This window comes from Suillus subaureus, assembly GCF_016647635.1.
Source record: "Suillus subaureus strain MN1 chromosome Unknown BJ212scaffold_50, whole genome shotgun sequence".
Taxonomy (NCBI): Eukaryota; Fungi; Basidiomycota; class Agaricomycetes; order Boletales; family Suillaceae; genus Suillus; species Suillus subaureus.
In genome coordinates, this window is record NW_024538606.1 from 205,374 (window position 1) to 233,322 (window position 27,949).

Below are 27,949 nucleotides of genomic sequence, written 5' to 3' on the forward strand. Positions count from 1 at the left end.
GGTTTAGGTGGTGGTGGTTGTGCGATGACGAGTGATGAGGGTTAAGTCAAGATGAGACTAATTTAAGTAGACATGAGCCACAAAAGGAAATGATCCACAACAAGCGCTAATTGTCAAGCTTATAATGTAGCGGTCTGTGGATTCGACGAACATCACGTGCATGTGACCAAATGTGACGCTGTGCGGACAAATATCTCAAAAATATGCCGAACTCATGCCGAAGCATGCTAAATAGACTGAAGAATTTGGTACCATGAAGTTAAAGTAGATTAAAAGCACGATGCAGCAACAAGTATTTAATAAATAGAGACTTTCGAGACACTTCTTACACGTATAATACGACTCGACTTCTCGGACATGTGATACTTTAGGGACTTTGAAGACACTTATAAGACATGCAATACGACCGACTACATACTTTGAAGACATTTATAAGACATGCACTACCACCGGACTTTTGGGACTCTGAAAACACTTAATGAGTTGAAGGGTTTCTCTCGAGCGTTTCTGCTTGCGTGTTCTGTTGCCCATGGGTCTTTTTAGTAGGCGGGAGGATGGCAGCGGCTTCGCGGCACATTGCGTCGGAGTATCACTCATCACGTTTGTCACGTGACGTTCGTCGAAACCACCAGACCGCTACTTTATGTGGAGTAGAACACAATATTTGCGATTCCCAGAACAATGCTGAAATGTATCTCAAAATCAGAGCGCTTAAGTGTACAATGGATTGATTTGATTCACTTATATAGTACAACTATTATAAAAAACTTGTGCGAACAAACAGTGTAACGTGGAGACTTGTGCAGTAATGAAAGTAGCCCGAGTCCAAGGAAACTAACAGGATTCAGGAGAAGTGACGATTTGACATGGTGCCTGTGATAAGTGAGTACGGAGTTAAAAAGGAAAAGAGTATGCGTACGACGTGTGTCGGCGACAGACAGTGGGGGCTCGCACATCGGGCGTGAAAGTTGTGTAGGAGCCTTGGAATCGGGCGGAGGAACTACGAAAATAGCGTCAGTAGGTTGAATGACGTACAGGATGTCATTGAAAGACCTATTTGCGTGAATGTAGGTACATTCAATTGGATAGAAGGCACGTTGAGCTGTATCGCTGGTGGACAAAGCCCCGAGACGGATATGTTGGATGTAGAGACGGTGCTGACTGTGCGCGAGGACAAGGATGAGCATGTGCCGGAGCTTGATTTGGTGGATTCAGAACTTGAGCTAGATGCGTTGGACCCAGGATTCGAAATTTCTAAACCTAAGACTGGGCGTTTAGTACATGAGAAACCGAATGAGGGAGGATAACCTGGAATGAAAGATGTTATTGAATAGTTTTACAGAGGTAAAAAGGAGGAGGACTCACCAGGCGCCAACCTCATATACACATCCCTGAGGAGCGCCAAATCGTTTGCATAGGCACGTTCAGAGGTAAGAAGCTCGAGCAGAGCATGTTTCGTGAATGCTGGTGCAGGTGTAGGGATGGAAGATAGCGGCTAGCCATACTTCAGAGACACTTAGACACTTCAGAGACACTTACTTCAGAAACACTTTAGAGACACTTCAAAGACACAATATGTATACTTCAAAGTTCAGAGACGACGCCATACTGTTGCTTACAAAATTGAACCACGTGACTGGTCAGTTGTCCTTCATACACTATTACCAGTAACTACCGCATCGGACTCGTCTCTTGGCCACTCACATTGCTCTTCGACATTGTCTCGTTCCTTCTCGTCTGAATCATCTTATATTGCTTCCCGCCGAAATTCGGCGTGGACCAAAACTCACCCTCGCGCAGCACCTTCACAACCCACAACGACTTCGTCCCTCTCACCATCATCACCAATGCCCTCGCCCTCAAACGAGTAGATCTCAAGTAACGGGTCCATGCCCATTGCGACCCTCGAGCAGACGTATCTCCCGCCCTCACGAATCCTCTCGAGATCCCAAGATGCATGCATATATGGGGTTCGACGCCGTTCGGATGTGTAGGTGCGGCGCTATATTCCATAGGTAAGACAGAACTGGCCACTAGCCGTCAGTATGTTGATCATTTGCGCAGGTACTTTTCTTTTATGGGTCTAGGATTCGTGCTCGAAGCAAGGTGTCACGGTTAGACTGGATATCGACGAGGAGCGGGAACATCTTTCGATACTGGAGCAAAGCGTGCCACAGCGTTTTGAATGTAAACTCTGTAGAATCGCTTGTACTTGAATCTTACTATGCAACTTTAATATCTTCGGACGGTGAGGACTGAGCGAGCGGCACCCGCGGTATAGCTGGCCACCGAACACGAGCATCAAGCTATCATCCCAGGAGTGAGAAACTTGTTATTGTCATTGCGCGAAGGTACAGTGAGCAACAATCACGGAGCGAGTACTAGCTAGTCGTAAGTGACAAGAGTTTTGGACGTTTGTTCGGGAGCCTTTCTCCGCTGCGACGACTGCGTCTTCACACTGGTAGTAGATCTCGTAGTGGCAGAAGATGTAATGTCGACTCTGTGCGATGCTGAGCCACTCTGCGCTGGAGTGATCAACTAGTAAGGGGAGGGATTGACTTGAATGTTACTACTCACCTAACCTGACCAACCTAATGTCTAACCCAAAAGCACCGAGGCAAGTATGATGCAGTCCTAAGCATCTAACTAACCTAACCCTGAGACCGAGGCAGAATATGATGCAGTCCTAAGCATCTAACCACCCTAACAAAAGACCGAGGCCGAACAATAGCGGCCTACGCGTGCAGGACCCAGGATAGGATGTTTTGGGCACCAGTCGCGCAGTTTTGATGCGAGAGACGAAATAACTAGTGCGGGAGCGGGTTGTGAGTCTGTAGAATACAATGACGAAGGATCGAGGTCAGCCGGTGCGCTAGAAAAAAAAGATATGGGGGGTTTACCTCCTCCCCTTGTAAGTTACCCAGAGTGAAGTTTGGGGCCTAGCTCGAGCATTTTTGACTCGGGAGACGAGCGGAGTAGCGCGGGAGCGAGCTGTGTATCTGTAGAGTAGGATGATAAAAGATTGAAGTCAGCCGTCATGATGGAAAAAAGATATGGGTGGATTACCTCCCTCCTCCCCCCTAAGTCACTCAGACAGAAGTTCTCGGGCATAAGTCGAGCAGTTTTGACCCGGGAGACGAAAAAAGTGGAGCGGGAGCGAGCTATAGACCTATAGAGTAGAATGACAAAAGGTCGAGGTCAGAAAGGGCGATGGAAAAAAGTTATGGGTGTATAACCTCCTCCTCCCCCCTCTAAGCCACCTAAAGCGATGTTTTGGGGCATAAGTCGAGCAGTTTTGACCCGGGAGGCGAGAAAAGTGGAGCGGGAGCGAGCTATAGACCTATAGAGTAGAATGACAAAAGGTCGAGGTCAGAAAGGGCGATGGAAAAAAGTTATGGGTGTATAACCTCCTCCCCCCCCTCTAAGCCACCCCGAGTGAAGTTTGGGGCATAAGTCGAGCAGTTTTGACCGTGGAGGCAAACGGAGTGGAGCGGGAGCGAGCTGTATATGTGTAGAGTAGGATGACCCAGCGCCGAGGGCAGGAGGGTCGAAGAAAAAAAGTTATGGGTGGAAAACCTCCTCCTCTCCCTCTAAGACCGAGTAAACCAGAGTTGAGGGTATAACTCGGGAAGTACTGTTCCGTTTGACGAAATTCTTGGCGCGGGAGCATCGTGGACTGCGAATTTCGCAGCCCAGGAAGTGTCGAGTCGGCCGGGGATCGTGGTGAGGAAAGAAAAATGGAAGAAGGTGGTCAAGTGGGTGTGAAAAATTAAGAAAAACACGGTACCCTAAGTCAACAATTACTCAACCTTTACACAACATTAAGGAACCGGGATTTCTCGCGGGAGGATCAGTTTTTCAGGGGCTACAAGATGAGATAAAGATGTCTGAATGAAATGTGGAAGGAAGGGGATGAAACAAATGTAAAACGGTGAAGTGGCTCAATGGTCCATTGAGCCGTCCGCATATAGATAGATGGCACATTTCGACCGTAAGTGTGTGCATTCTGTAGTACATCTGAAATTGAACTTAGAGCTCAGAGTCTATTATCTCAGTCCTTTGCTGCACAGCATGCAAAGTTCACCCTGCCAAGGGCTCAGTCTACACTCGATAGTGAAGCAACTGGACCCTCTTATTTCTCCAATGATAAATTACCTGAGCCGTAAGCAACTTGACCGGTGGCCTCCGGTGCGCGTGCTGAAAACTTACTTAGACTGTTGCGGCAGGTCCTCGACACTCTTCGAAATCCCAACATTGGGGAAAAGGGAGCAAATGATGAGCGATCGCGATTCTGGACTGTATATCAAAAGGTCAGCACGACAATGAATTTTTGGAGCACTATGATGGTGATATGGATATCGTCTTGATTTTTGTAAGCCATAAGCTCGTGCATTAACAATATGGTAATGTCTAGTCTTTAGTCTGGCCTATTTTCCGCAGTGAATATAGCATTCATCGCCACTGTGGGGCCTAACAGTGCTACTACCACAGATGCTTTATTGATGCAAATCATCATGCTGATGGTAATGAATAGCAATGGAACCTCGATCACAGATAATTATCCACTTCTGGTCCCGCCTGCATATTCCAACGGGCAAGTGTGGTTCCAGACTCTGGCTTATGCCAGCCTTTCATTCAGCCTTCTTGCGGCATTCGGTGCCGTCTTGGGCAAGCAGTGGCTTTGCTTCTACAAGCTTCAACAGTTCGGGCGTGGATCCCACAAGGAGCGGGGCAAGAGCAGACAACAAAAGTTTGACAGCCTCAAGGCGTGGTATTTTGATGCTGTGCTCCAAACGTTCCCAGTTCTTTTGGAAATTTCATTATTGCTATTCAGCATTTCCCTCTCCTCGTATGTGTGGACGCAACAGCGGACCATGACATCCGTCATCATTGCGACCACGATGTTCGGCTTCCTGTTCCACTGGTGCACCCTCCTTGCATCCCTTTTATCCCCAGATTGTCCCTTCCAAACGCCTGCTACCTTAGTACTTCGCATGGCTGGTGCATTCATGTGGGCAATAAGCATGGTTATTAAACAGAATGACAAAGACATGCACACACTGGGTGAAAGCTTTTGCTCTTTCCTCCACGGTATCACAACATTCATCTCGAGACTCATACAATGACTACTCAGTCCCAAGCCTTCCGGTGGCCCTGGGACGGAATCTGCCATATGTTGGGTGCTTGCTACATCTACAGATCCAGACGACATTGCAAACGCAGCCTCACTCATTCCCACCATTATATGGTCACCGAACTCAGACATTACATCTCACTGTCAGCGACTTCGAGACACATTTTTAACCTGTTTCAACGCTGAAGGGAGACTCCAGCCTTCAGGAAGAGATAGAGCACTCATTTGTGGGCAAGCTTTAAACCATTTGTGTCTGGCTGTTCTGCCAATTGGAGATGACTCCAATACCCGAACTGCTTCCCAGCAGTTGAGGATTTGGCATCAGTGGCGCAGCGTCATTCTTCTACAAAGCTTTGACAAGTGCAAGGCCTTTGCCTGCCAACTGTCAACATTATCTGGCCGGGAGTGGGAGAGGTATTGGGAAGATGCACGCACTGCATTGCACATGATGATTGCTGCTGCTGGAGATGGATTCATCCATCCAAACCATGACTCAGTCATTTGGAGTGGCCAATTCACGTGGACCGGTGATCGTCGCATGGCAGCTGATTTCAATTGGTTGGTTGACTATCTTGCATCTCCCTCCCAGGATCACACGGCAATGGGAGATGCTTTATTAGCACTGAGTGCTATGAAGGGACTTGGCACTCGTGCTCAAGAATCTGTTTACCTACGTGCGCTCATATCTGCCATGGATTCATCCAGCCCTCGTTGCCTTTGCTATGCAGCTTTACGCACTATTTCGGACTCTCGGCTGGCACTCGCCGACATTGATGCCATACAGGACGAGAACACATGCCAGATACTCCTCACAAAATTTTCCCCCGCCCCCCCAACGGCCATTTATCCTACTCGTGCTGGATGTCGCAAAGATGACGAATCCGATGTCAACTTCAACTATTGGAGAGACGATGCCTACCTACAGCTCATCATGGCTCTTACTTCCAACATCCGCAAGCAAGTCATGCACCTGATAACAGAGAAAAGGGCAAGAGTGTGCTTCACTCGCTTCTAAAGTCGCCCGACATGAAAGACCAAAGAGGTAATGAAGCTTTGCTTTTAAAAATCCGCAGTCCTTCAACGGGAAAAGTCTTGATCAAAACCCAACGATGATCACAATATCTTCATTCCCCAGTAGGCCTGAGTGGGCCTGGATGGTCTTTCGCTCTGAAAAGACATGGTGCTCACTATTCCGTGAATGTCCAAAGGCCACCCGTCTTTGCACTTGATGCTCATTCATTTGCCGATGCAACATGATACCTTGTGAAAGTCAATGCACTAATAATACAGTCGCGGTGTGTCTTGTGATGAGTGAGTGCCCAGAACTCTTACCATGATTCCAGATTCAGTCAGGGCGTCCTGACAATTGACTGAACCAGTCAACCCATCTGTGGGAATAGTCATGCACCGGTGATCTCACAGATGCTTGCAGTATCGCAGGTTGCCAGCGCACATAAGACTCTTTGCCCCGATAGTCTCCCCTTACTTGTCAGACCTATTGAAGGAAGACCGTTGTTTCCTTCTAATAATGCTCCCCTGAGAATTGATCTTTGCAGAGATTCAAGTGTCCTGGCTGTAGCAATAACTCTTTTTTAGTCCCCCCATCATCTGGACACCGGTACGCCAAGCTTTGATATCGCGAATGCACTTCAAGCGGTGAGTATCTTACACTTGATGTCGGACGGGTTACAAGTCGTCTTCCAACTGATCTTTATTAAAATCAGGAACAAGCCACATTAGGAGACTGCACGGGATTGGGTGAATGGGGATACATATTTAGCAGCATTGAGAGATAACGCTCACTAGTACTGTATCACTTCACACAGGTCACAGTATTGCTGGTTGTATTGACTCGTCAGTTCCGTCTTGAATGCAGAGTACTTTGTTAGCAAGCTGATCGACAAAGATGCACAATAGCAGGCAGGGCTTGGGAGTAGAGTGGTGTTGTCTATACCGCATCCGTTGTTCGTTGACCAGTTAAGGAGGCTGCTTTCATGTATATGCAAAACGCTCACTATTGATTTATCATTGCTTCCCAGGCTAAGCTACACCTGAATGTATGCATGGAATGGATCATGGTGGACGGTTCCGACAAAACATAGTCCAAAAAGGTCATGTACATATCTAGGATTGCCCCATGGCTTCTTCCAAATGCCCCACATCCAACCTTGGGGAAAACACAACCAAAAATGGCTGTGGGTGTGCAATAACATTTTCTTCAAATGCCCACCTATCTATGGGCGCATCCTTGGGTTCTAAGATTCGAAAAGCCCAGAACAAATACACAAGAGTGATCAGGACGGAATCACTTGCTAGATACTGTCCTGGACAGACACTGATTATCCATTAGTTCAATACTCCTGATTTGATCAGACAACTGACTGCCTGCCAGAGCCAAATGGGAAAGACTTGAGATCGGGACGAATCTGCCCACACGGTTCAACCCATCTCTGGGGGTCAAAGGTTTCGGGGTCAGGAAAAGCAGTTGCATCATGAGAAATAGCCCTGTAGTGTTCAAATAGTCACCAACAAGTTAGGGAAGATGAATCAATGGTCACACCAGTGACAGCCATAGACTGTTGTGCCAGCAGGGATCCGGAACCCTTTCTACACATACAAGCATTAATTCGCAATCTGATATCCAGTCCGACTACTAAGAAGACCAATCTCACATACCCATATTATATCCCTCGTGGTACGACGAGGGAACCCTGTGCTAGCAGTTAAAGGTGGCTGACAATGAAAGGAAGATGATTTACCGAGCGGAACGACAGGCCTCCAGCATAACGATTCATGCATAAATGCGTGCAACTCAGTAAGATGCTGGACATCTTCAAAAGATGGGGCTGTGAATCAGAAATTGAGTATCTCATCCTAATCCCATCCCATATTTGAACCATAAAAGCGAGACATACCTCGTTCTCTACCTATGACTGCATCTAGCTGTTCTTGCACACGCGCTTGTGCCTCGGGATGACAAGCTGCAGCCAGGATAGCAGCGGTGATGGCTGCAGAGATCTAAATATGAACTGTTAATCCCGCTCACCAACCGCAACATAAATCATTCACATTGTCAGTAGTGGCACCAAAAAGCGTCCCTCCCAAAAAAGACATCTCAATTTTTGATAGCTGATGTCCATGTTGCTCGAGAAGTGTGCGCATGAAAGATGGCCCAGCAATGCCACTCGCCTGAAAGAGATATGACCCGGCATACCCCTACAGTGTAAATTCTATACTGCATTAGGCCATCTGCGAGTCCACTACCCCTCAGACATTGATTCACGGATATGGGTTTTCCTCGTGGAGTGTGTGGAGGTCCTTCAAGATGATGTCAATCGTCGATCTGCTCGCCTCGACCGGCTAATGGCCCGAGGAGCAGCCAAGCAGTCCAACGATGAACAATTGGAAGATATCAATGCTTTTCTATGCATGTTTACAGACCTACCAAGCTGGGGTGAGCTCACCAAGCTCAGCAGCTCTTCACAGTGATTTCTTTACTTCTGACAACCTTCCCTGATCATTGACATGCATTTTTCAACAACTTCTCTCTTATATGAGTTGTCGTCCAGATTAACCTAAAGAGTAATATATGTTTTGTTCGCCCTGACTTACATTTATAATGTGTCAGTATATGATTACCTCACCTTTTGCCAAGTTGTGATTCTGGACTATCATATAGCACTGTGAACCCCAGTATTATTCCTCCTGGCCTATAACATGCCGTTTGTCACCTCGGTAGCCGCTTCACTCATCATCAACTGCCCCTCCAGCGCTGACTCTGGCTCAGACACGTGGATATTCAATGGCTACTGCGGACCAAGTCCTCCGTCTGAGCAACTTGGTGTTGGCAACGTGATCATTGTTTATCAATACACCCTGCAGATGAGTTCCATCCCCACCCCTTCCCCTGTATTTACTGCTACCATTACGCACATTGTGGGGTGGGGTGGAGGCCATGTTAAGTTTGGTGTGCATGCCCGGGCCACTGATGGCATTCTGACTTACCTTTGCACCATTTGTCTTCCACTACGGATATGCCGTCTCTTTTGGTGGCAGCGACTCTGGGGATGGATATTTCCTTTCCCTCGCTTATCTGTGATCCCGCAGTCACAGTGATTCTATCATGTTGATTCATTTGTCAGTATCCATTTGCTTGCCTTGTATCACTCAGCAGCCTATTGTGACTTACCCTGAATTCATAGGTCCCAAGATGCGCTTAAGTCATGAACTCTAGCAGGGCCCTTTGCAGTTTTACTTATACCATATAGTGAGATCTATATTTTAAAGCACACTTGTTGATATTATTTATTACCTATTGCGGTTCCACTTATCGTTTTCTACAAAGCGCTGGAAAATCAAAACATGAGTCTCGAGTTTGATAGCAAACAGAATATTGTTGAGGACCATCAGGAAAAAGCACAGTACCTACGCGAGCCTATGTACGGACTATCAAGTTTTCGCACTTGATAGTACCTCGACCTGGCCAAGAAGCAGGTGGGCGTGGTTCGATGTATTCAGGAGGCTCGTGCTTAAGCTCCAAATACTCCTTGACGCGCTCCAGGGCAACCTATTAAATGTCCATCAATAACACCGAACGTCACACAGTATGCTAAGGTACTAGCCATAGATTGTTCAAGGCCAACGAACTGCCACACCTAAGTTCAAGATTAATAAGAAATCTAGACAGACACCAGCTTCACCTACCAGGAATAACAACTGCAAGCAGTGTCAGGATATCGTTCTGTAGTCTATGGTAAGCAAGCGCTTACCGCCCACGTCATGCCTCCAGCAAACGAGAGAGCGAATCCAGCGAGCGCAGCTGAGATGGTCGGGGTGGAAACAGTGATAAGACCTATCATACCAACGGTCGCAGCGGACAACACGTCGAACCGGGTGGAGAGCCAGCGATTGACTAAAGACACCACCCAAGGTCAACTACTCTTGACAATCAAACGACGTTCGACATACCAGATCATTGCCAATAGTACGGGTTTATATTCTAGTAGACATCGATCAGATTAAGTGAAAGCGAATTCTGTCTGACTCACTGTATCGACGCAACGAAGCATGTCTCGCAAAAACTTTGATGAAGCACCAAAAGCTCGAAGGATAGGTGCTCCAGCAATGGTTTCACCAAAGATTGAATAAAGGGGAGACCGTGCCATGGAGTCTTAGGATTACCAAAGTCAATTGACCGCTATTTAATATGAAGAGCACTTACCCAGGTGCCGCATATCTCTAGTAGCTTGTCTGTAGTCCTAGGCCCTTGAGCATCTCCTCATATAAGAACTTGACAGAAAAGTACCCTTGCAACTAAACAGATTCAACAATCAGCGCCGATGTGATGGATCAAGAAAAAAGTTGCAGACCATCATAATAAATGAAGCCCAGGAGAATAATCGCAATGAAGGATGGAACACCGCCTGCGAAAGTGACTGACACAACCATAACTATGAAAGACAATGCAAGGATGATACTTCGACCAAAATGATCCGCGAGTCGACTGTCAATGCCTATAATGTCATGTGTCATTGTGCAAGCAAATAAACCGCTGTCTTAGAAAACGGATCTTCAAAGTCTTTCCCGAATCGATTCAGGAGTCTCCCCCGCGACACAGTATCATGGAACCGGATTTGTGCAAACAACATAGTTCCCAAAAGTTCTATCACGAGTGATGTAAATAAGTGGTAAAAAGTAATGTCTCGACTTCGACCCACGTTGGTATAAAACAGTCGACGCGTGGATAGAACCGTTATCTGAATGAGAAATGGTTCAGTAGAGGTTCAGGAGAGTGGATGTAGTTTGCATACATAGTGCGAAGTATCTATAAGTCGAAAGCAAGACACCTGAAATTTTTTTAGCACTGTGTGGTACAAGTCAACCAATTCAAACCTGTGAGAGTGATCTGCAAAGACATGAGTCATGAGGAGGGATGATATTATAGAGCCGTGCTTATTGCAGCATAAATGACAACGTAATACACCGGTCCTTTAGCCTTGGCCTTTTCTGTGCTTGATCCCGACCATATCCTACGGATGCCAATGTTAGTCATGTGACAGTAAACTGCTAACATTAGGAACATACTTAAGCCACCAGTTCTCTGCGATAGGACAGAGAGCAACCAACACGAGAATGAATAACAACCATGCCCAGTACCCATGGGCGCCAAACGACTTCACATAGAGCTCCCAGACGTCATGACTAACGCGCCCTACAGCGCGTTTCTCATCTTCCACAACTTTCCTAATGTTCTGAGCCAGGGATGGTGGGCCAACCTAGGGTGGTGCGCCATCAGTTGCGCACCTATCAACCAGACCTTCACGCGGAAGTGATTTCCGCGCACCTAACTTAATGATAGGGTGTTCCGCTAGGGAAAATCTATGGGGACCATAGATGCTGGACCCCAATACGCAGTCGGACGCCTTGACATAACAAGCGTACTGCGGACACGTACTATAGTCAGTCCATAATTTACCTACGCGTTACATCACTGCTAACCACGCTGGTACATATATTATCAACCTTTCTGACTGAATCTCTCGTTGGTCAACTACATCTTCTGCTCTCCAGCACCTTTGCTCATACCCCAGTAGCCCTTTACCGAGGTCCATGGCTGCACTGACTAGATCCAAGAGTAAGGGTGCGAATCAGGGCAAATCAACAACTGTTCCGCGAATTAAGAGGGTGTTACTCAAACTCCCAATTCGAGAACTCGAGTCTACCATTGTCACCGATACCAACCTGGTGTCCCAAGCAGCATCTCAGCTTCAGCGTGAACAAAAGCGCCGATTGGGTCAAGAAACTAAGATTCCACGCCCCCACATCGAACTGCTTAAACGCCCCAACCGAAAGCGCATGCTCTGCTCGAAGCAGTGGGACGTGCGTGGGAAAAGGCATTTTGACCACCACGTTCACCATTGGCAGGATAATGTTCCAATGTACCAATTGAAAGGAATACGGCTGGAGGACCTCAAAGCTCGCTCCAAGAATGATGCGAAGGAGGTAGCTCAAGCGACGATGGACGCTATGGAAACTTGGGACAGTGACGGTGCCTCAGGGGTTTTCCAGGATGAGTTGGGCAACCCACTGCTAGCATACTTCGCCCAAAGGCATGATGGCTTGAGCCCAGTAAGTCATCGAGATTACATCAAGCTATTGCAACTAACTTTAGTATGCTAATAGCGTCCTGAAGGGATAGTATACTATGAACCTGGCCCTAATACTCCTTCGGCCATGGGCAGGTCACCTACTGATTTTGCCCGCACTAAGAATGAAGGCAAGAAGACTCATTTTGATGGGATCCGTGTGCGCTTTCATTACCTTTTTTACGACATAATCTTACTATCAATGTAGCCAAACTTACTCAACAAAACGTTGGTGAGCATGCAGTTACTCCTCCATCACCTTGGCATTCGCCGGAGTCGCCGTGATGGCCGTCACAATAAGGCCGACACTTTAATGCGATATGTGAAGGACAGTGGTCCCCCTGGTGGCCTAGCTACTCTATCCCAAGACAGCAAGTCATTCACACTCCACGGTGTTGAGTATGTCTATCAAGACAATACATTTACGTCCGAGACTACTGATGTAATCCATTTGGTCCATGCGTGGCCTGACCAGGGGCACTCCGCTGAAAAGGTATGGTTGCTATCCAAACCCTACTGTGACTCCTCTCCGTAGTACTAACATCCTTCACCCTAGCATGGGATTCATCCATCAGCAGATATGGTCTCAGGCGCTCATGGGTCCCAGTTTGTTCACAAGTATTTTGAGGACACAAAAGAGTTGGCTTTGTTATTAGGCAGTATGCTCCAGGCATCCTTTCCAGAGTTCTACGTTAAGTATGAGGCAGCGTTTAAGGCTGGGAAGTGGACTGTTGTTGACCCAGGTCCCTTCCTGGGCCGAGCAGTAGTTTGGAAGCTTGATGTGATGCCTCACCAAGATGGTTTGGATGAGGGCCCCACTGTGATATTTCCAATGGGTCGCTTCAGTGGAGGTGAATGTTACCTCCCGGACTTAAAGTTGAAGCTCAGGTGAGCGTCGCGCTAGGAATTACCTAACTTAAACTCATCTTTGGGTAGCTACCGTCCTGGAGAGGTCATCATATTGATGGCTGGTGCACTGTATCACGCAATTGGTAAATGGGCTCCCCTGCAGGGTATCTCTGAACATGGTACTACACCAGGTCGAGTGGGGAATGTTTTCTTTTTCCCTCACTCGTCATTTGAGGTCCTTCAAGATAAACCTGCAGGCTGGGCTCTTGGCACGGCTGGCGGTGTGCTTGTTGACCTAACTACATAGGACTTAGTATAGCTTTCACTCGACTTGTTGAAACCCTTTTTTTTCTCGTTCATTGTTATTACAAGGACTCCTTTGGTCGGCTTTTGTACGATATACAGGTTTGAGTCATGAATGCACAGCAGCGATAAATTCTGGTTACAGTAGTAAGTTAGGAAATACAATATTAGCACAGTCTTGTCCATCGCTTGCTTCTGCAAATGGACACAATGTGTCTCTTCGTGTTCTCACTCTCGATAGTGCTGTTGTGCATAGGTCGATGTGACTCTCATGTTCAAATTCCACGAGGTTAGCATTATACATGATATCGGCGCTGACGTTGTTTGCCGCAGTAAAGAAGCAACTTCCAAACGGTCCTACAAGTAGCCTGCTTGATATGAAAGGACGTAAACGTCGCATCTTCGAGGGCTCCAAAAACCGAATGGCCGCTGTTCCTTAACGAGTGCTTTGACGGAGGTGCTTTGGAAGGCCGCTAAGACCATCGTGATCTTCTCAAGAGCGATTTGCATGGTGCGTCTGCTCTTTATTTCAAATTTGATGTTGTAATACCAACTTCACTTCATGACAGAGCCACTCGCCAAGCTTGTGGTGTTTACCTCAAGAATCGCGTACATACGTCCTACATCCTTCCTTCAAGTCTGCACCCAGACCACGTTCCAATCGCTCAGTCTGGCTGCACCACATTAAAAACCAACATTCTTCCTCTTCTTTCTGCCAGTCCAAGCTGCACCGTCACTGTCCAGCTCGCAGCAACCCTCAAGGACCTTGTGGCACACGACTTCCCTGATTGTTGGTCATCTCTTTTGGATGACGTGAAAAGGCTCTTGGGAAGTGGAGATGTGAGAGAAGCAGGGGCTGGTGTTGTAGCTGCACTCGAGTGTATTAGAGCGTTCAGGTACGTGTTTAAGTGTGTTATCTTTCATATCGCTCCAATAAATTTGTAGATTCCGTCAAAAAGCCAATGTCTTGCCAGGAATTATTGCCACTCTTTTCCCTACCCTTGTCACTATCGCTGATGGCATGCTCAATACCTCCCCATCCCAACCCGCGTCCCAGGACATCCCTGCCATGCTGCACCTGATTCTCAAGACGTACAAAACTGCAATCATTGTCAACCTTTCCCCACACCAGCAGAGCCCAGAATCACTTGTTTCCTGGGGAAGACTCTTGTTCCGCGTCATGGGGATGGCTGTCCCTGCGGGAAGGCGTTTCAACTGACGAGGAAGATCGGGAGAGATGCGAATGGTGGAAGGCCAAAAAGTGGGTGTATGGAATCCTTGGTCTACTGTTCCATCGGTGTGTATCTTCTTCACATATGCTACGCGTCTCTGAGAGCATTGTAGGTTTGGAAATTCCTCTCAGCTCCCGTCACCAATGCAAAAAGAGTATGGTGTATTTGCAGAAGACTTTGTTACCACCTTCGCTCCCGAAACCTTCAAGGTGTTCCTCCACCAAGTCGAGCTATACGTTTCAAGGCAGGCATGGCTGGGCAAGAAGTGTCAATACGTATCACCGCTTCTCTCAAGGTCGCTGTGCTTGAGGATGGAGTCGACTTCAGAGCTTATTTTCCGTGGAGGTATGTGTGATTATCATTTGTAATGGAGCCAATTACTGTCAACGCTAATACCAACCGCCATTCAACCAGGTCTCTTTTCTCTGAAATCAAGGATGCCTACCAACCAACTTTGGTTGCGGATATGACCATCTTCCCAGCTGTCACCTGGGGACGACTCCAACGTGCGTTCTCTCCTCAGTTACATCGCCGCGACCTCCACAGAAATAGCTGAATCATCCTCTTCCAACCAACTTCTTTCTAACCCACTCTACGCCTCCTCAACCACCTTTCCCAATGATAATGTGACCTTCCAAAGCGACGAAACGGGACTGTACGGTCGCTCAGACGAAGAGAAGCGGCTCATCAGGATCACGACGATCTCCGTTGTCACGCGCCTTGCACTCGAATTCCATACTGTAGGCCAGGAGGAAGTCACAAAACTCACGATCTCGATGTTGTTGCAACGCTTACGGACTTTGGAGCCAACTCTCGAGGCTGCGATCGCGAATAAACCTTGTGGATCTTGCGCTCGTAGCTCCTGAAGGATCGTTTATAGTCTGAGAATGAACGAATGTACACCCCACAATTCTCACCATCGGCTTTCTTTCGCGCCATAGACGAGTTCCGCTCTGAAACAAAAGGCACAAGCCAAGACTTTGGCGCATCGGCGAAGCACTCATAAATGGCGAAGTAGTCTCTAGCACGCAAACAATGTTTGACAGGTACGTGTCACCTAATCGTATCCACCACACCGCTCACTGAGACCCTCCTGAGCAGAAACCCATCTTTCCTCCACGCACTGCCCTCTCCCATCGTCTCCCTTGCCACAGTACAGATGGCAGGACGCGGCAGAGGCGGTAACGCGTGGCTTTCAACCTGCAGGGTGTTTGCAAATGTCGCTCAAGGTTCGTGTCGGGCTCAAAGGATCTTCGTCAGGTAAGACCAACGACTTTATCTGATATCTGAAATTTGATATCACGCTGTACCAGGCCCCACAATCCTCCCCACCAACCTCGTATTCATTCAATACCTCTACGCACTAGCAATCATCGACACATGTCACATCCTGGACCCCGCCTCTGAATGGGCCCACAAAGTCCGTCTGTTGAGAGATGGTTGCATTTGGGCAGCTATATGGCACGTTATCCTTCTGTGCTTTCTATCTAATATAGCATTAACTCATTGTCTGGCATGTAGGGATGTCAGATGCGCTGACGAACCACCTCAGTCACCCTAGTACGGCACTGCTAAACATTCATTTTGACACGTATGATACAGCATCGCTTGAGATCACTTTTCCCACAACAGGTATCGTCGGAGTGGATGCCAGAAGCCGAGGCGAATTCAAAGTAACAAGGACGCCGGACGGAGGTATAGGACGTCACCCGGGGCCCATAACGTCTGTGGTAAGGGCTGATTTCTGGCAGTTGAGGAGGGAGTCATGCGGGCGCCTCTTGTCCTTCTTATCCTTGCTTGCTGGCAAGCTTTTGCCCAACTTGAAGTTCGTCTCCCTCACCGATGGGCAGGACGTCAAGTTGGATTTGACTGGCGGCTACTATGATGTGGGCGGTCAGTGTCGTGTATATCATGCAGCTTCTAAATTGACAGATCCGTTAGACTATATCAAAAGTGCTTTCCCTCTGCTAAGCCCCCTCGGCTTGTGCAACAAATCACCCCTTCAACTCAGCTCCAGTCATTTACCGTGATATCACTATGTTGGGGTCCAACGGATTTCGGAAAAGGTTCGTGCAACATCAGAGAAATATTCATTTGCCAATCCTATTGAGTAGGATACGATTTAGCAAACCAAACACCTTACCTTGATGGCATGCTCCGATGCAGTCTTGACTGGCTGAGCCATGAAAGTCAGTCTTGTGCGTTAGCATCAAGTGATCCGCTCACTAAATCAAGATGATTGTCACAGGCACACGCTGCCAACAATACCTTGTTCGCCCAGATAGCTAATGGTAAGCATTCGGTTTTGATTTCCATTCTCCGCTCACGCATGACCGCAGAAGAACTTCACAATGAATACTCGGGCGGCGATCATGACATTCCTTTGCCACGTCCTTCATATCAAATCAACGACGCTAGGTATTATAGCACTATTTTCTATATAGGTTTGGGTTAGTAAAGGGTTTCTTTAAGGCATATTGATAGGCCAGTCCCTCCACTGGAACAGTTCCAGTAGAGGTCAGTCAGTCAGTTAGGTTGGTCTAGTCCCTCCACTGGAACAGTTCCAGTAGAGGTCAGTCAGTTAGGTTGGTTTAGCCAGTGCCTCCACTGGAACAGTTCCAGTAGAGGTCTGTCAGTCAGTTAGGTTGGTTTAGTCCCTCCACTGGAACAGTTCCAGTGGAGGTCAGCCAGTCAGTTAAGTTTAGCCAGTGCCTCCACTGGAACAGTTCCAGTAGAGGTCAGTCAGTCAGTTAAGTTTAGCCAGTCCCTCCACTGGAACAGTTCCAGTAGAGGTCAGTCAGTCAGTTAGGTTAGTCTAGTCCCTCCACTGGAACAGTTCCAGTAGAGGTCAGTCAGTCAGTTAAGTTTAGCCAGTCCCTCCACTGGAACAGTTCCAGTAGAGGTCAGTCAGTCAGTTAGGTTTAGCCAGTACCTCCACTGGAACAGTTCCAGTGGAGGTCAGTCAGTCAGTCAGGTTGGTTTAGTCCCTCCACTGGAACAGTTCCAGTAGAGGTCAGTCAGTCAGTTAGGTTGGTTTAGTCCCTCCACTGAAACAGTTCCAGTGGAGGTCAGCCAGTCAGTTAAGTTTAGCCAGTGCCTCCACTGGAACAGTTCCAGTAGAGGTCAGCCAGTCAGTTAAGTTTAGCCAGTGCCTCCACTGGAACAGTTCCAGTAGAGGTCAGTCAGTCAGTTAAGTTTAGCCAGTCCCTCCACTGGAACTGTTCCAGTGGAGGTCAGTCAGTCAGTTAGGTTGGTTTAGTTCCTCCACTGGAACAGTTCCAGTAGAGGTCAGTCAGTCAGTTAGGTTGGTTTAGTTCCTCCACTGGAACAGTTCCAGTGGAGGTCAGTCAGTCAGTTAGGTTTAGCCAGTACCTCCACTGGAACAGTTCCAGTGGAGGTCAGTCAGTCAGTCAGGTTGGTTTAGTCCCTCCACTGGAACTGTTCCAGTGGAGGTCAGTCAGTTAGGTTGGTTTAGCCAGTGCCTCCACTGGAACAGTTCCAGTAGAGGTCTATCAGTCAGTTAGGTTGGTTTAGTCCCTCCACTGGAACAGTTCCAGTGGAGGTCAGTCAGTCAGTTAAGTTTAGCCAGTGCCTCCACTGGAACAGTTCCAGTAGAGGTCTGTCAGTCAGTTAGGTTGGTTTAGTCCCTCCACTGGAACAGTTCCAGTGGAGGTCAGCCAGTCAGTTAAGTTTAGCCAGTGCCTCCACTGGAACAGTTCCAGTAGAGGTCAGTCAGTCAGTTAAGTTTAGCCAGTCCCTCCACTGGAACAGTTCCAGTGGAGGTCAGTCAGTCAGTTAGGTTAGTCTAGTTCCTCCACTGGAACAGTTCCAGTAGAGGTCAGTCAGTCAGTTAGGTTAGTTTAGTTCCTCCACTGGAACAGTTCCAGTGGAGGTCAGTCAGTCAGTTAGGTTTAGCCAGTACCTCCACTGGAACAGTTCCAGTGGAGGTCAGTCAGTCAGTCAGGTTGGTTTAGTCCCTCCACTGGAACTGTTCCAGTGGAGGTCAGTCAGTTAGGTTGGTTTAGCCAGTGCCTCCACTGGAACAGTTCCAGTAGAGGTCTGTCAGTCAGTCAGGTTAGTTTAGTTCCTCCACTGGAACAGTTCCAGTGGAGGTCAGTCAGTCAGTCAGGTTGGTTTAGTCCCTCCACTGGAACAGTTCCAGTGGAGGTCAGTTAATTAGTGAAGTTGGGCCAGTGCCTCTACTGGAACAGTTCTAGTGGAGGTCAGTTGGGGTTAGTTATGTTGGTTTAGTCCCTCTACTAGAACCATTTCAGGGTTAGTTAGTTGTGTCAGTACCTTCACTACAACCATTCTAGTGAAGGTCAGTTAGTTAGTTTGGTTCATTACTTCCACTGGAACTGTTCCAGTGGAGGTCAGAGTTAGTAAGGGAGGTTGGATCAGTGCCTCTACTGAAATGGTTAGGATAGAGGTCTGTTAGTGAGGCAGTTGGCTATGGTTAGTTAGTCAGATCATATTTATCCAAGTGCCTCCACTGGAACTGTTCCAATGGAGGGTTAGTTAGTGTGAGTTAGTTAGGTCAGATTATCTATTTGCTTCTACTGGAACTGTTCCAGTGGAGGGTTGGCCAGGGTTAGAGTTAGAGTTAGATCATTTGAAATGTCTCTCAAACCATTCAACCTTTTAAATTATGTTCACTTCTCTCCAACCCAGTAGTTCAAGTTGTAGGGTTTGAAAATAAATATTTACACTATACTACCATACTGCAAAAGGCCACTGAGCCAGCTTCTCACAACTGCTATCCTATTTTTCAGTGACTGATTATCACACAGGTGCCATTTTCTGATTCTGTTACTGCTGACACAAAATTGGTGAAAGAGGCTTGGCATGAGGTGTGCCTTTAGCAGTCAAAATGGTAAGTATTCTGTTCTTAGGGTATTCCTGGTCTTATTTATGTGAAGCTCTTAAAATGCACATAACTAACCCTTCCAAGTACACTCAGCACTTTGACTTGCAATGTTTCCTTACTGTTTTCTTGGAACACTTTTATCTATGTGTCAGATGTCATCCTCATCAGAGCTGTGTGCTATCATCCACTGTTGCAGTGGATTTTTGCCTAGTCCTTTTATTGCTATTGCCTTTTGCTCCTGATTTCTTCCGTTGCTGATCATCATCTGCAGTTTATCATCTTTGAGCTGGCTCATGCTCCTCACAGGGGTTTTACCTTTTTGTTAGGGTTAGTCTTATTTTGTTGAAGAGATGGCATATAAGCAGTATCTAAGTGAATGCAGTTGTAAGCCACAGCAGGTATGCAAATAATTTATTGCTAGAGCATTCTCTGATTTCATCTCATTGCAGAAAAGCACTTGTGTCAGTGTTAGGGTCGTGTGCTCAAGGGGGTTGGATCACAAGGGCTTGGCCTCAGCTCGTACGCTGTGCCCCTTTCCCGAGTATGTGCCCTTAATTTCCAGGGGCTAGAACAGTTGTCCAGAGTTTCTGGGATTTGACTAGGGTGGACAATGGATGTCCAGATGTTATTTGGACAAGCAGATAAGACTAATCCAGACGAAGTCCAGACTAGAAACTAACAGAGGATAGACTACCTTGAGGGTTAGAGTTGGAAATGTAGTCTAGGATGCAATCCTAAGACTTGGAATATGACAAGAGACTTATCTCGAGTCCGGAGGACACAGGAATGAGCAGGAACTAAGATGATATTTGAACTGGAGTATTTCCAAGAGTTACAGGAGGTTTATATACTGTAGGTATCATATAGGAATCAGTCAGCAAACATAAAGGCTATGTACAAAGCATATGCAAAGTCTATTAGTAAGTAGGACAGATCATGAATAATGAACACCAGAAATGAAATGTATGTAATGGATCAATAATCAGAAGGGAAACATGGTTAACTGGAGTCCAGAGACAGGGGAAGTCTAAATGGGATTGGGCACTGATATAGGGTTTAGATTCCGGAAGGAAGATAAAGATAGATCAGATCATTTGAGATCTGGATCTTGGATCTGGATATCCGGAGAAGCAGATTTAGAGTTGAGAGTCTGGAATGGCATATGACAGTCAGCCATAATGCTGTGAACATGGCCAACGTAAAAACATCCAGGGGACTTGCTGCAACAGGTGTTGGGACTGTCGATTGCGCAAGGCATGATATGAAGCTTCCTAATGGAGTGGGTGATCTGCAAAAGGGCGAAAAGTGCGTTTTATACTACTCATTGAGCCTCATGTATCTAAACCTGTACTACCAGTTAGGGTTAGACATGGACTATCTAGTTTTTTTGGTAATTCTTAGCTTTTTGGTCTTCATTTTCAACCTGTCATATGATATGGCATGCCAATGGCATAAGAAATTATGGACTTGTATGGACTCATTGTCACCTTGCCTGCACCTTGCCTGCAAAAACAAGATTATCAGATTTTTCATCCCAAAATTCCATCTCAATGCTCATATTCAACCATGTCAAACAATGTTTTCATTTAACTGTAGCAAGAACGTCAGATGCACAGATGGGAAAGCACCCAAGAGAGGATGGGCAAACATTAACTGTGTGGCATCAAGTACCAAAGGGTTAGAGGGACCAGGAGCACATCACGACATCTTGGATGACCATTTTGGAGACTGGAACTGGAAAAAAATTACAATGCTTGGTGGGGATCTTGCATTGCTAATATTAGCTTGATCTCACATTTTTCTAGGTGAATGGATGCTCCACAAAATCAAACAAGCTTCCAGCAGATCCAAGCTTCATCGAGAGGAGCTGCATGAACTCGGACATACGATACCAGCACTATCACTGTCTGCATGGAGATCAGAAATAATAGCATGGGAAGAGGACCACACAAAACCCAATCCATTCAGGAGCAGGGTTGTTTGTACATTATTATCTACTTATCTGTTTGAGCAAGACTGATGGTTTTATCTGAAAGCCATCACACAGGCTGCTATTTGATGTCAGCTAGCCAAGAAGGATGCTGCAGACCTACAATCTGGTGCAGATATCTTGTTGCACACTGAAATATCCCCAAGTATCCTGATTGTGTCAGGGATTGATTTGCAGGATCAACAGTGAGTATCATGACTTGGACATCTACTGAACTATTGCTCACAAGAGAAACACCAGACAATGTTTGGCTGTGGATGCATCAGCACTGGGCCAGCATGCGACTGACACACAAAAATGAAGATATATAATCAAAGCAACACTCTTCAATGCCAACTGGATAATTGGGTTCACATCTAGGTCCTTTACATGCTTGCAGTCACCCCCATCTGTTCTGCCAAGGAAGCTCATCAATCTCAACATACCACAACACTGAAGCCAGAGGACTTCAAACTCTGGCCACCATCTGAGCTCAACCTACACATTCCTTGCCACCAAAAGCTTTATGATTGTGAATGGGAACTTTGTTATGCTCAGGCCTGTGATGCATTGAATGATGTTTGACAGAACATCCATTTATTCACTCATCTCAACATATTCAGGGTTAGTGAGTGTACGAGGTCAGGGTGCATCCACTCATGCCTGCACTGCTCTCAATCTTGCGACAGCAAAAATACATGCTGGTAAAGCTAAGTATGATGCTGCCCAGGCTGCACTTGTTGCCCTCACACCACAGCTAGGAAAAACTGGCTGGAGCAATATTTTGCACCCTCTTTTAGTGTTGGATATGAGACCTATGGGCGACTTCATTCAAGGGCAATCTGAAGGTACATCCCTAACTCTACAGAGTAGAGAAAGGGTTCTGTAGCATTCAAATGTCATTTTCTCTACAAACTCTTGTGCCCCGTTTTCCCATGAATGTTGCTTAGGGTTTCACAGAACCTCCCAACATGTTGAACAAATTTTCATTTGTTATTCTTGTTCTCGACCTCAGCCATTCTGTGCTCTACTAGGCTGTACACTGGTGTGTGTGATATTTGACATTTTGCTGCTCTTGGACCCTGTGATGTGAGTTCAGTGTAATTCTCATTCTTCTTTGCATTCTGAGCCTTTTTCAGGACCTTTATAGTCAAGGCTCCATGTCACATTGCTCAAGTTCTCGACGAGCGGGACTGCCCACCACTTTTGATCATGCGTAACATTACTGAATACCCTGTATACTATGATGCACTTTATTATTTGCAATATCACACCTATAACTTTGATACCCCTGATAAATTTTGTGCATGGCTGTTGAATTCACTCATATCTCATCATCATTCCTGTTGCACTTGTTCCTTTGAATTTTGTGGTTGTGTTGCATTCAATGGTTTCTCCGTTATCGTTACTGATGGCCACAGATCTCTGTCCCTCTGTCCAAGTGAGTTCAAGTCTTCAGGTTATTGCCACTGTGTACTTCTGCGCAGGTTCAGCATGTGTGGTTGTGACAGAGTGGCTTTCTCGCTTGCAAGGAAGATTGATTGTCTTCCTGCTTGAATTGATCACGACAAGCAGACCATCGTCACTCACCTTTTGGACCTTCTTGTGTCGGTGCTTTCGAAAACTACCCAGGCCCTTCCAGGCACTAAACTTAAGCCATGTACCAAGGGGGAACATGTGAATCTTATTGTGTGACACTATCTTCGAGCCTGTTCAGTGTTTGCTGATTTGCCCCAAATGGGTATTGACAAGATTCTTTCAGCTGTAGTCCTACCTTCTGGATGTGCACACCACTTGTTACCTCTCTTGTCTGCTCACATCTTCAGCATGTATGGTGATGAGGTTGCTCAGTCCCTTTGTTGACCGCCTCCCAGCTGTTATGCATCCTACTCTCTTGACTGTTTGTGTGTCCCTTGGTTGGCTCTACCGATTGAAGTGCTTGTACGTTGTCTTTGCACTTTATTGCTTGATGTGCTATCACAATGCATATGCAGTCTACCACTGGATGGGCGTCCTGTGTTGAATACTTGGTCTCATACCAAGACTAGCAATAGTCTGGCTTGTCACACCCATGAATGTGCAATGTATTTACAGGCTGTGGATGCGGATTCCTTGAATGTGGTGTGGTTTGCACATTTTCCTTTTGCCTCTCCTTCTGATTTGCTGGACACTCATTACCTCTCAGCCGTTCTTGAATTTGAGTATGGTCTGGATGTCCTTCGTTGTGTGGCCACAGAACCCTTGTCCCTGGTTGAACGATGGAAGTTACAGCGACACAAGGACAAAAAAATTAAGATTCAAGAGGATGAACATCTGCTGGAAGAGTATTGCCATGCATGGCCAGTTCCCATCCCTCAGACAACTGTGAACTCATGTCTTAATAACTATTATCAGGCTTCTAAGTGGAGCATTTCTCCATCTGCGCTGTGTGTGCTCGCCATCAACAAGATTCCAAGGTTGGGGTCATTTCTGCCACTGGCAAGCCAGTCTTCCATCTTGAAGCCCTCCATCTCACTGACCAATTCATTATTCAGAAGTGTGTTCTTCAAGGGTTGTCCAATGCATTCTATTTCAATTGTCCAATCATCAATGGTTTGATGCTTGATCACACAGGTATTGTGGATTGCACCAGTGACCAGGTGCATCTGTTTCTGTGTGCTTCATGTCGTGCCTCCTTATCCAAGCCTAACAGTGTACCTCACTTGGCATTAGCTAACAACCTGTATTGAGGACAACTGCCAGTTCATTTGCAAGATATATCATGGGTTGAGGAGAAGATCTGTGCTATCTATTGTGTTACGGCTCATGTGACATGATTGTTTCAGTCATCTGATCCCACCCAGCCAAAGGTTTTTCATGGTAATACTTGTGTGCACGACATGAACATTGTTTCTACAGCTTCTGTTCTGCCCTGCATGCCATCTGATGTCAATGGTCTCCTCAGCATCATCTTCATCAGACCCAGCAAATTCAATCTTAATCAGCTGGGCATGGTCTTCCGTGTGCGTAAATGAAAGATGTGGACTTGCCTTTTGTGTCTTGAGCATCACAACCATCTGTACTCAACAATCCCTCTGGACTCTGAAGTGATGTCCATGTACCCTAAAGACGACATTCTGCTGAGACTGTCAGATCATGTGATTGAAGACCACAAACGCGATGCATGTACAGTTTTTGAGGAAAAAACTGCCAGGTTTTCCACTCATCCTGCTGAGTTGATGTGTGATGATCCTGATCATGGCAAATCCTCTGGTGAGCAAACTGAACAAGTTGTTATGTTGGAGAAAATGGGAGTTTCTGATCCCAAGAGTGACAAGATCAATGGGCAGATGTTCACTGCTGCTGTGCTCCATAATTTATACTCACATTCAGGTTCTCATCCAGATCTTGTCATTCTCCAAGGCTCACAAGCAATAACAGAGTATCACAATCCGGATCTGCTTGTCAGTATGTATCCCATGTTGTTTCCCTGTGGAATAGGTGGTTTTGAAGATCCACAGAGACCAACCACTCTATCATTTGAGGCTCAAGCCCATTACTACTTGGAGCTGGCCGACTGGTCGTTTCGTTACCATCATTCTTACCTGTTTGTGGCATTGAACATGACTCAATGCTGGGCTGCACATTTACAGACATTCTTCACAGTTTGCAAATCAAACTTTGATGATGTTGCCCGCAAACTCACTCAGGTCTCTCTAGCAGTTTTGGACAATCTCGCATATTGATTAGAGCGAGAACACAACTATTTGCAATTAAGCAGTGGGGAGCAATCAGCCTTGAAGTTGCTGAGGCAGGTTAACACCATGTCTGCTCGAATACCTGGCTCACAAGCTTCCAAAATTTATGTGCATAATGAAATTCGTAGTTACTTCAGTTATTTTGGTCTGCTCACTTGTTTTTCACTTTCAACCCAAGCACTGTTCACAGTCCCATCTTTCAGGTGATGTTTGGTGACCATACTGTAGATTTGTCTGCACGTTTTCCTCGCTTCATCTTGGCCCATGACTGTGCACTCTGGCTGGCCCAGGATCCTGTTGCAGCAGCAGATTTTTTCGAGTTTTCATGGAGGTGTTGCTTTGAGCATCTTCTGGGATGGGACTTTAAAAGCAATTGCTCAAGCCCCATGGGCAGAATTTCGGATGATTGCAAGCTTTTTATGGTTCATCTGAATACACAGAATGAGGCTCTCTCTATGGTCACTACTTGCTTTAGGGTGGTTGGTGGGTCCAATCTATCTGAAATTCATCTGATGTTGTGTGATGAAGCTTACCAGAAGTGGTTCTTTGCACTCTTCGACAACATTATACACCATCATCTGCCTGATGTAGAAGTCAAAATTGATCACAAGTATGACTCTCATGTCAAGCGACCTCCTCTGCCACCATTGATGAAAGACATCAACTGTGGCAAACCTTCCCTCACTACTAATGAGGAGTGGTCCTCCATGTTTGCTACACAGGTTAAGCAGTGTGGTGAGTCTTTACAATGACACAGCTGTCAGCCAGTTTGTCACAAGTACAGTAATGATGACAAGTGTTGATTCCTCTTTCCTCATGAGGTCATTGAGTTGTCCCACTTTGAGCCGGAGACAAATTCAGTCATTTTCATGTGCAAAGATCTGTATGTAAACTATTTCAATCCTTACATCCTCATGTTCTGTCGGCACAATCATGATATTAAGTGTATTTTATCAGGTAAAGGCGCAAAGGTGGCAATGTTCTATATCTCCGATTACATTACAAAGATGGATTCAAAAACCTATGAGATGTTGTCCCTGTTGTCCCATGCAGTTGCCTGTGTTCCTATGCATGAATTTCAGACAAGCCTTGCTGATGGTGCTAAGCACATGTTACACAAGTGCCTTTCTCAATTCAATGGTCAGCAGCAGATACATGCCCAGCAGGCAGCACATTACCTCCAAGGACTTGGTGATGGCATCCCATCCCATGACACCGTACCCATGATGTCATCTCTGTAGCTCTCTTATGTCAAGGGTACTGTTGCAGGTGAAACACATGTGGATGATCCTGATGACCAAGACTTGGATTCCGAAGATTGTAAATTTGAGATGACACACAAGCAGACGCGTATTTGCATTGTGATGGACAAGGAAGGTAGAATTTTTGAAATGAACCAGATACATCATTATATATATCGTGCAGATTCCTTGGCAAATATGTGTTTCTATGAATTCTGTTGGTGTGTTCAGATCCAGTCAAAAGCTAAAAGCAAATGCTTGAAGAACACTCATGAGTCACAACTTGGTGTATTCCAGAGACACTCACTGAAGGGCAACCACCCGCTCTGTACCTCCCATGAATTGTTAGAGCATATAAATGAGGAATGGAGTGAGGGCAGTCATAAGTTGGTTCCAAGAGTGGTTGGCATGTCAATACCTCATTCAAACAAAAACAAGTTGTGGGCTCTCTTCATGCTAGCTCACTTCAAGCCATTCAGCAATACTACACCCCTCATCCCGGATAGCATTACAGCCGAATGTCTATATGAGATGTTTCCATTCTCACAATGTAGTAAGGCAATCATGCACCACTGGGAAGCTGTGCATGAGTGTGAGGATGAATGCAATGCAGACAGACTATGAAAACAAGCTCGACTCACCAGGCCAAGCATGAAGTCAGCTACATGGCCTCCGAGAGATGATGTGGATGAGATCAATTTTGCACTGCCAGATTGCTGCAAGGGGCAGTCATGAGTATTTCCACATCAACCAATTTATTCTGCTTCTCACACAGGCATGGTGGCTGGACAGCACCAGTACTGCATCCTGCCAGGTATCCCCTCCTATGGACTCTTCAGTGGGTGGTCGTCGAGACAACCTGACAGTGGATTGCAGCCCTAAACAACTAAAGCAATGGACAGATGAGGTAAAAAAACAGGAAACTGTGGTTGCAACTACATGTCACAATGCTTTTGAACCCAAATGAGCAAGTTGACTGCTCTCATGCCCTGGTGACAAATAATTGTGATAGTGCGATGCTGGTTGATATGCACCTGTTTTTGGCCCAAAAAGAGTCTGAGTGTGTTGTGACATTGACTGATGTTTTGGATCCTGCTGCAGTGATAATGAAGATAGGGAGTGAGCATCAACTTAATGAGAAGCAGTGGGTGGCATACCATATAATTGCAGAGCACTTTGTGCACAGAATCATTGAAAAACGAGATGATCCTGCACTGGCTTTGACTATGTTGATGACAGGACCTGGAGGAACTGGCAAAACCCATGTTGTCAAAGCTGTACAAGCCGTCATGGAGTACTATGGCTATGGCCACATCATTTGTTTCTTGGCACTGATGGGCTTGGCAACAGCACTTATTGATGGCATGACAGTGCACAAGGGACTTGGCATCAAGATTAAGTCTAACTCAAAAGGCAAAGGTAACTGCAAACCTGGTGTAAGTAGCCAAGACTATTCTGTTGTCATCAGTGTT

General features: G+C 46.3%; 11 protein-coding genes across 11 annotated transcripts; 7 read left to right on the forward strand and 4 right to left on the reverse strand.

Moving 5' to 3' along the window:
* Positions 1-844: 844 nt before the first annotated feature.
* BJ212DRAFT_1486192 (uncharacterized protein) lies at positions 845-3,039 on the reverse strand (the record flags this gene model as incomplete). Its single annotated transcript, XM_041341090.1, has 8 exons — positions 845-873; positions 920-1,000; positions 1,036-1,308; positions 1,366-1,495; positions 1,540-1,549; positions 1,791-2,002; positions 2,740-2,872; positions 2,921-3,039. The coding sequence occupies 8 exons, from the start codon at positions 3,037-3,039 to the stop codon at positions 845-847; spliced, it is 987 nt and encodes a 328-aa protein (XP_041187493.1).
* Positions 3,040-4,312: 1,273 nt separating this feature from the next.
* BJ212DRAFT_1202143 (uncharacterized protein) lies at positions 4,313-4,679 on the forward strand (the record flags this gene model as incomplete). Its single annotated transcript, XM_041329089.1, has 2 exons — positions 4,313-4,372; positions 4,422-4,679. Coding segments are annotated over 2 exons (318 nt in total), but the record flags the coding sequence as incomplete, so codon positions are not given.
* Positions 4,680-7,149: 2,470 nt separating this feature from the next.
* On the reverse strand, positions 7,150-8,338 carry BJ212DRAFT_1390633 (cytochrome P450; the record flags this gene model as incomplete). The annotated part of the gene is made up of 8 exons (XM_041337000.1): positions 7,150-7,468; positions 7,494-7,495; positions 7,518-7,639; positions 7,695-7,741; positions 7,811-7,845; positions 7,894-7,980; positions 8,050-8,152; positions 8,204-8,338. Coding segments are annotated over 8 exons (741 nt in total), but the record flags the coding sequence as incomplete, so codon positions are not given.
* Positions 8,339-10,106: 1,768 nt separating this feature from the next.
* Positions 10,107-10,305, reverse strand: BJ212DRAFT_1283256 (uncharacterized protein; the record flags this gene model as incomplete). The annotated part of the gene is made up of 2 exons (XM_041331745.1): positions 10,107-10,133; positions 10,183-10,305. Coding segments are annotated over 2 exons (150 nt in total), but the record flags the coding sequence as incomplete, so codon positions are not given.
* A 767-nt stretch (positions 10,306-11,072) lies between these two features.
* Positions 11,073-11,564, reverse strand: BJ212DRAFT_1486195 (uncharacterized protein; the record flags this gene model as incomplete). Its single annotated transcript, XM_041341091.1, has 4 exons — positions 11,073-11,163; positions 11,219-11,409; positions 11,451-11,477; positions 11,523-11,564. 4 exons carry the CDS (start codon positions 11,562-11,564, stop codon positions 11,073-11,075), a joined length of 351 nt encoding a protein of 116 aa, XP_041187497.1.
* A 2,503-nt stretch (positions 11,565-14,067) lies between these two features.
* Positions 14,068-14,650, forward strand: BJ212DRAFT_1283267 (uncharacterized protein; the record flags this gene model as incomplete). The annotated part of the gene is made up of 2 exons (XM_041331747.1): positions 14,068-14,327; positions 14,377-14,650. Coding segments are annotated over 2 exons (534 nt in total), but the record flags the coding sequence as incomplete, so codon positions are not given.
* Positions 14,651-14,913: 263 nt separating this feature from the next.
* On the forward strand, positions 14,914-15,529 carry BJ212DRAFT_1486197 (uncharacterized protein; the record flags this gene model as incomplete). Its single annotated transcript, XM_041341092.1, has 3 exons — positions 14,914-15,008; positions 15,078-15,169; positions 15,210-15,529. The coding sequence occupies 3 exons, from the start codon at positions 14,914-14,916 to the stop codon at positions 15,527-15,529; spliced, it is 507 nt and encodes a 168-aa protein (XP_041187499.1).
* Positions 15,530-15,698: 169 nt separating this feature from the next.
* On the forward strand, positions 15,699-16,952 carry BJ212DRAFT_1303916 (uncharacterized protein; the record flags this gene model as incomplete). Its single annotated transcript, XM_041333520.1, has 6 exons — positions 15,699-15,709; positions 15,765-15,892; positions 15,977-16,087; positions 16,185-16,556; positions 16,778-16,852; positions 16,912-16,952. 6 exons carry the CDS (start codon positions 15,699-15,701, stop codon positions 16,950-16,952), a joined length of 738 nt encoding a protein of 245 aa, XP_041187500.1.
* A 3,740-nt stretch (positions 16,953-20,692) lies between these two features.
* BJ212DRAFT_1283217 (uncharacterized protein) lies at positions 20,693-21,319 on the forward strand (the record flags this gene model as incomplete). The annotated part of the gene is made up of 2 exons (XM_041331744.1): positions 20,693-20,839; positions 20,888-21,319. The coding sequence occupies 2 exons, from the start codon at positions 20,693-20,695 to the stop codon at positions 21,317-21,319; spliced, it is 579 nt and encodes a 192-aa protein (XP_041187501.1).
* A 3,269-nt stretch (positions 21,320-24,588) lies between these two features.
* On the forward strand, positions 24,589-25,224 carry BJ212DRAFT_1486199 (uncharacterized protein; the record flags this gene model as incomplete). Its single annotated transcript, XM_041341093.1, has 1 exon — positions 24,589-25,224. The coding sequence occupies one exon, from the start codon at positions 24,589-24,591 to the stop codon at positions 25,222-25,224; it is 636 nt and encodes a 211-aa protein (XP_041187502.1).
* An 815-nt stretch (positions 25,225-26,039) lies between these two features.
* Positions 26,040-26,279, forward strand: BJ212DRAFT_1248691 (uncharacterized protein; the record flags this gene model as incomplete). Its single annotated transcript, XM_041329689.1, has 1 exon — positions 26,040-26,279. A coding segment is annotated over one exon (240 nt), but the record flags the coding sequence as incomplete, so codon positions are not given.
* Between the last annotated feature and the right edge of the window lie 1,670 nt (positions 26,280-27,949).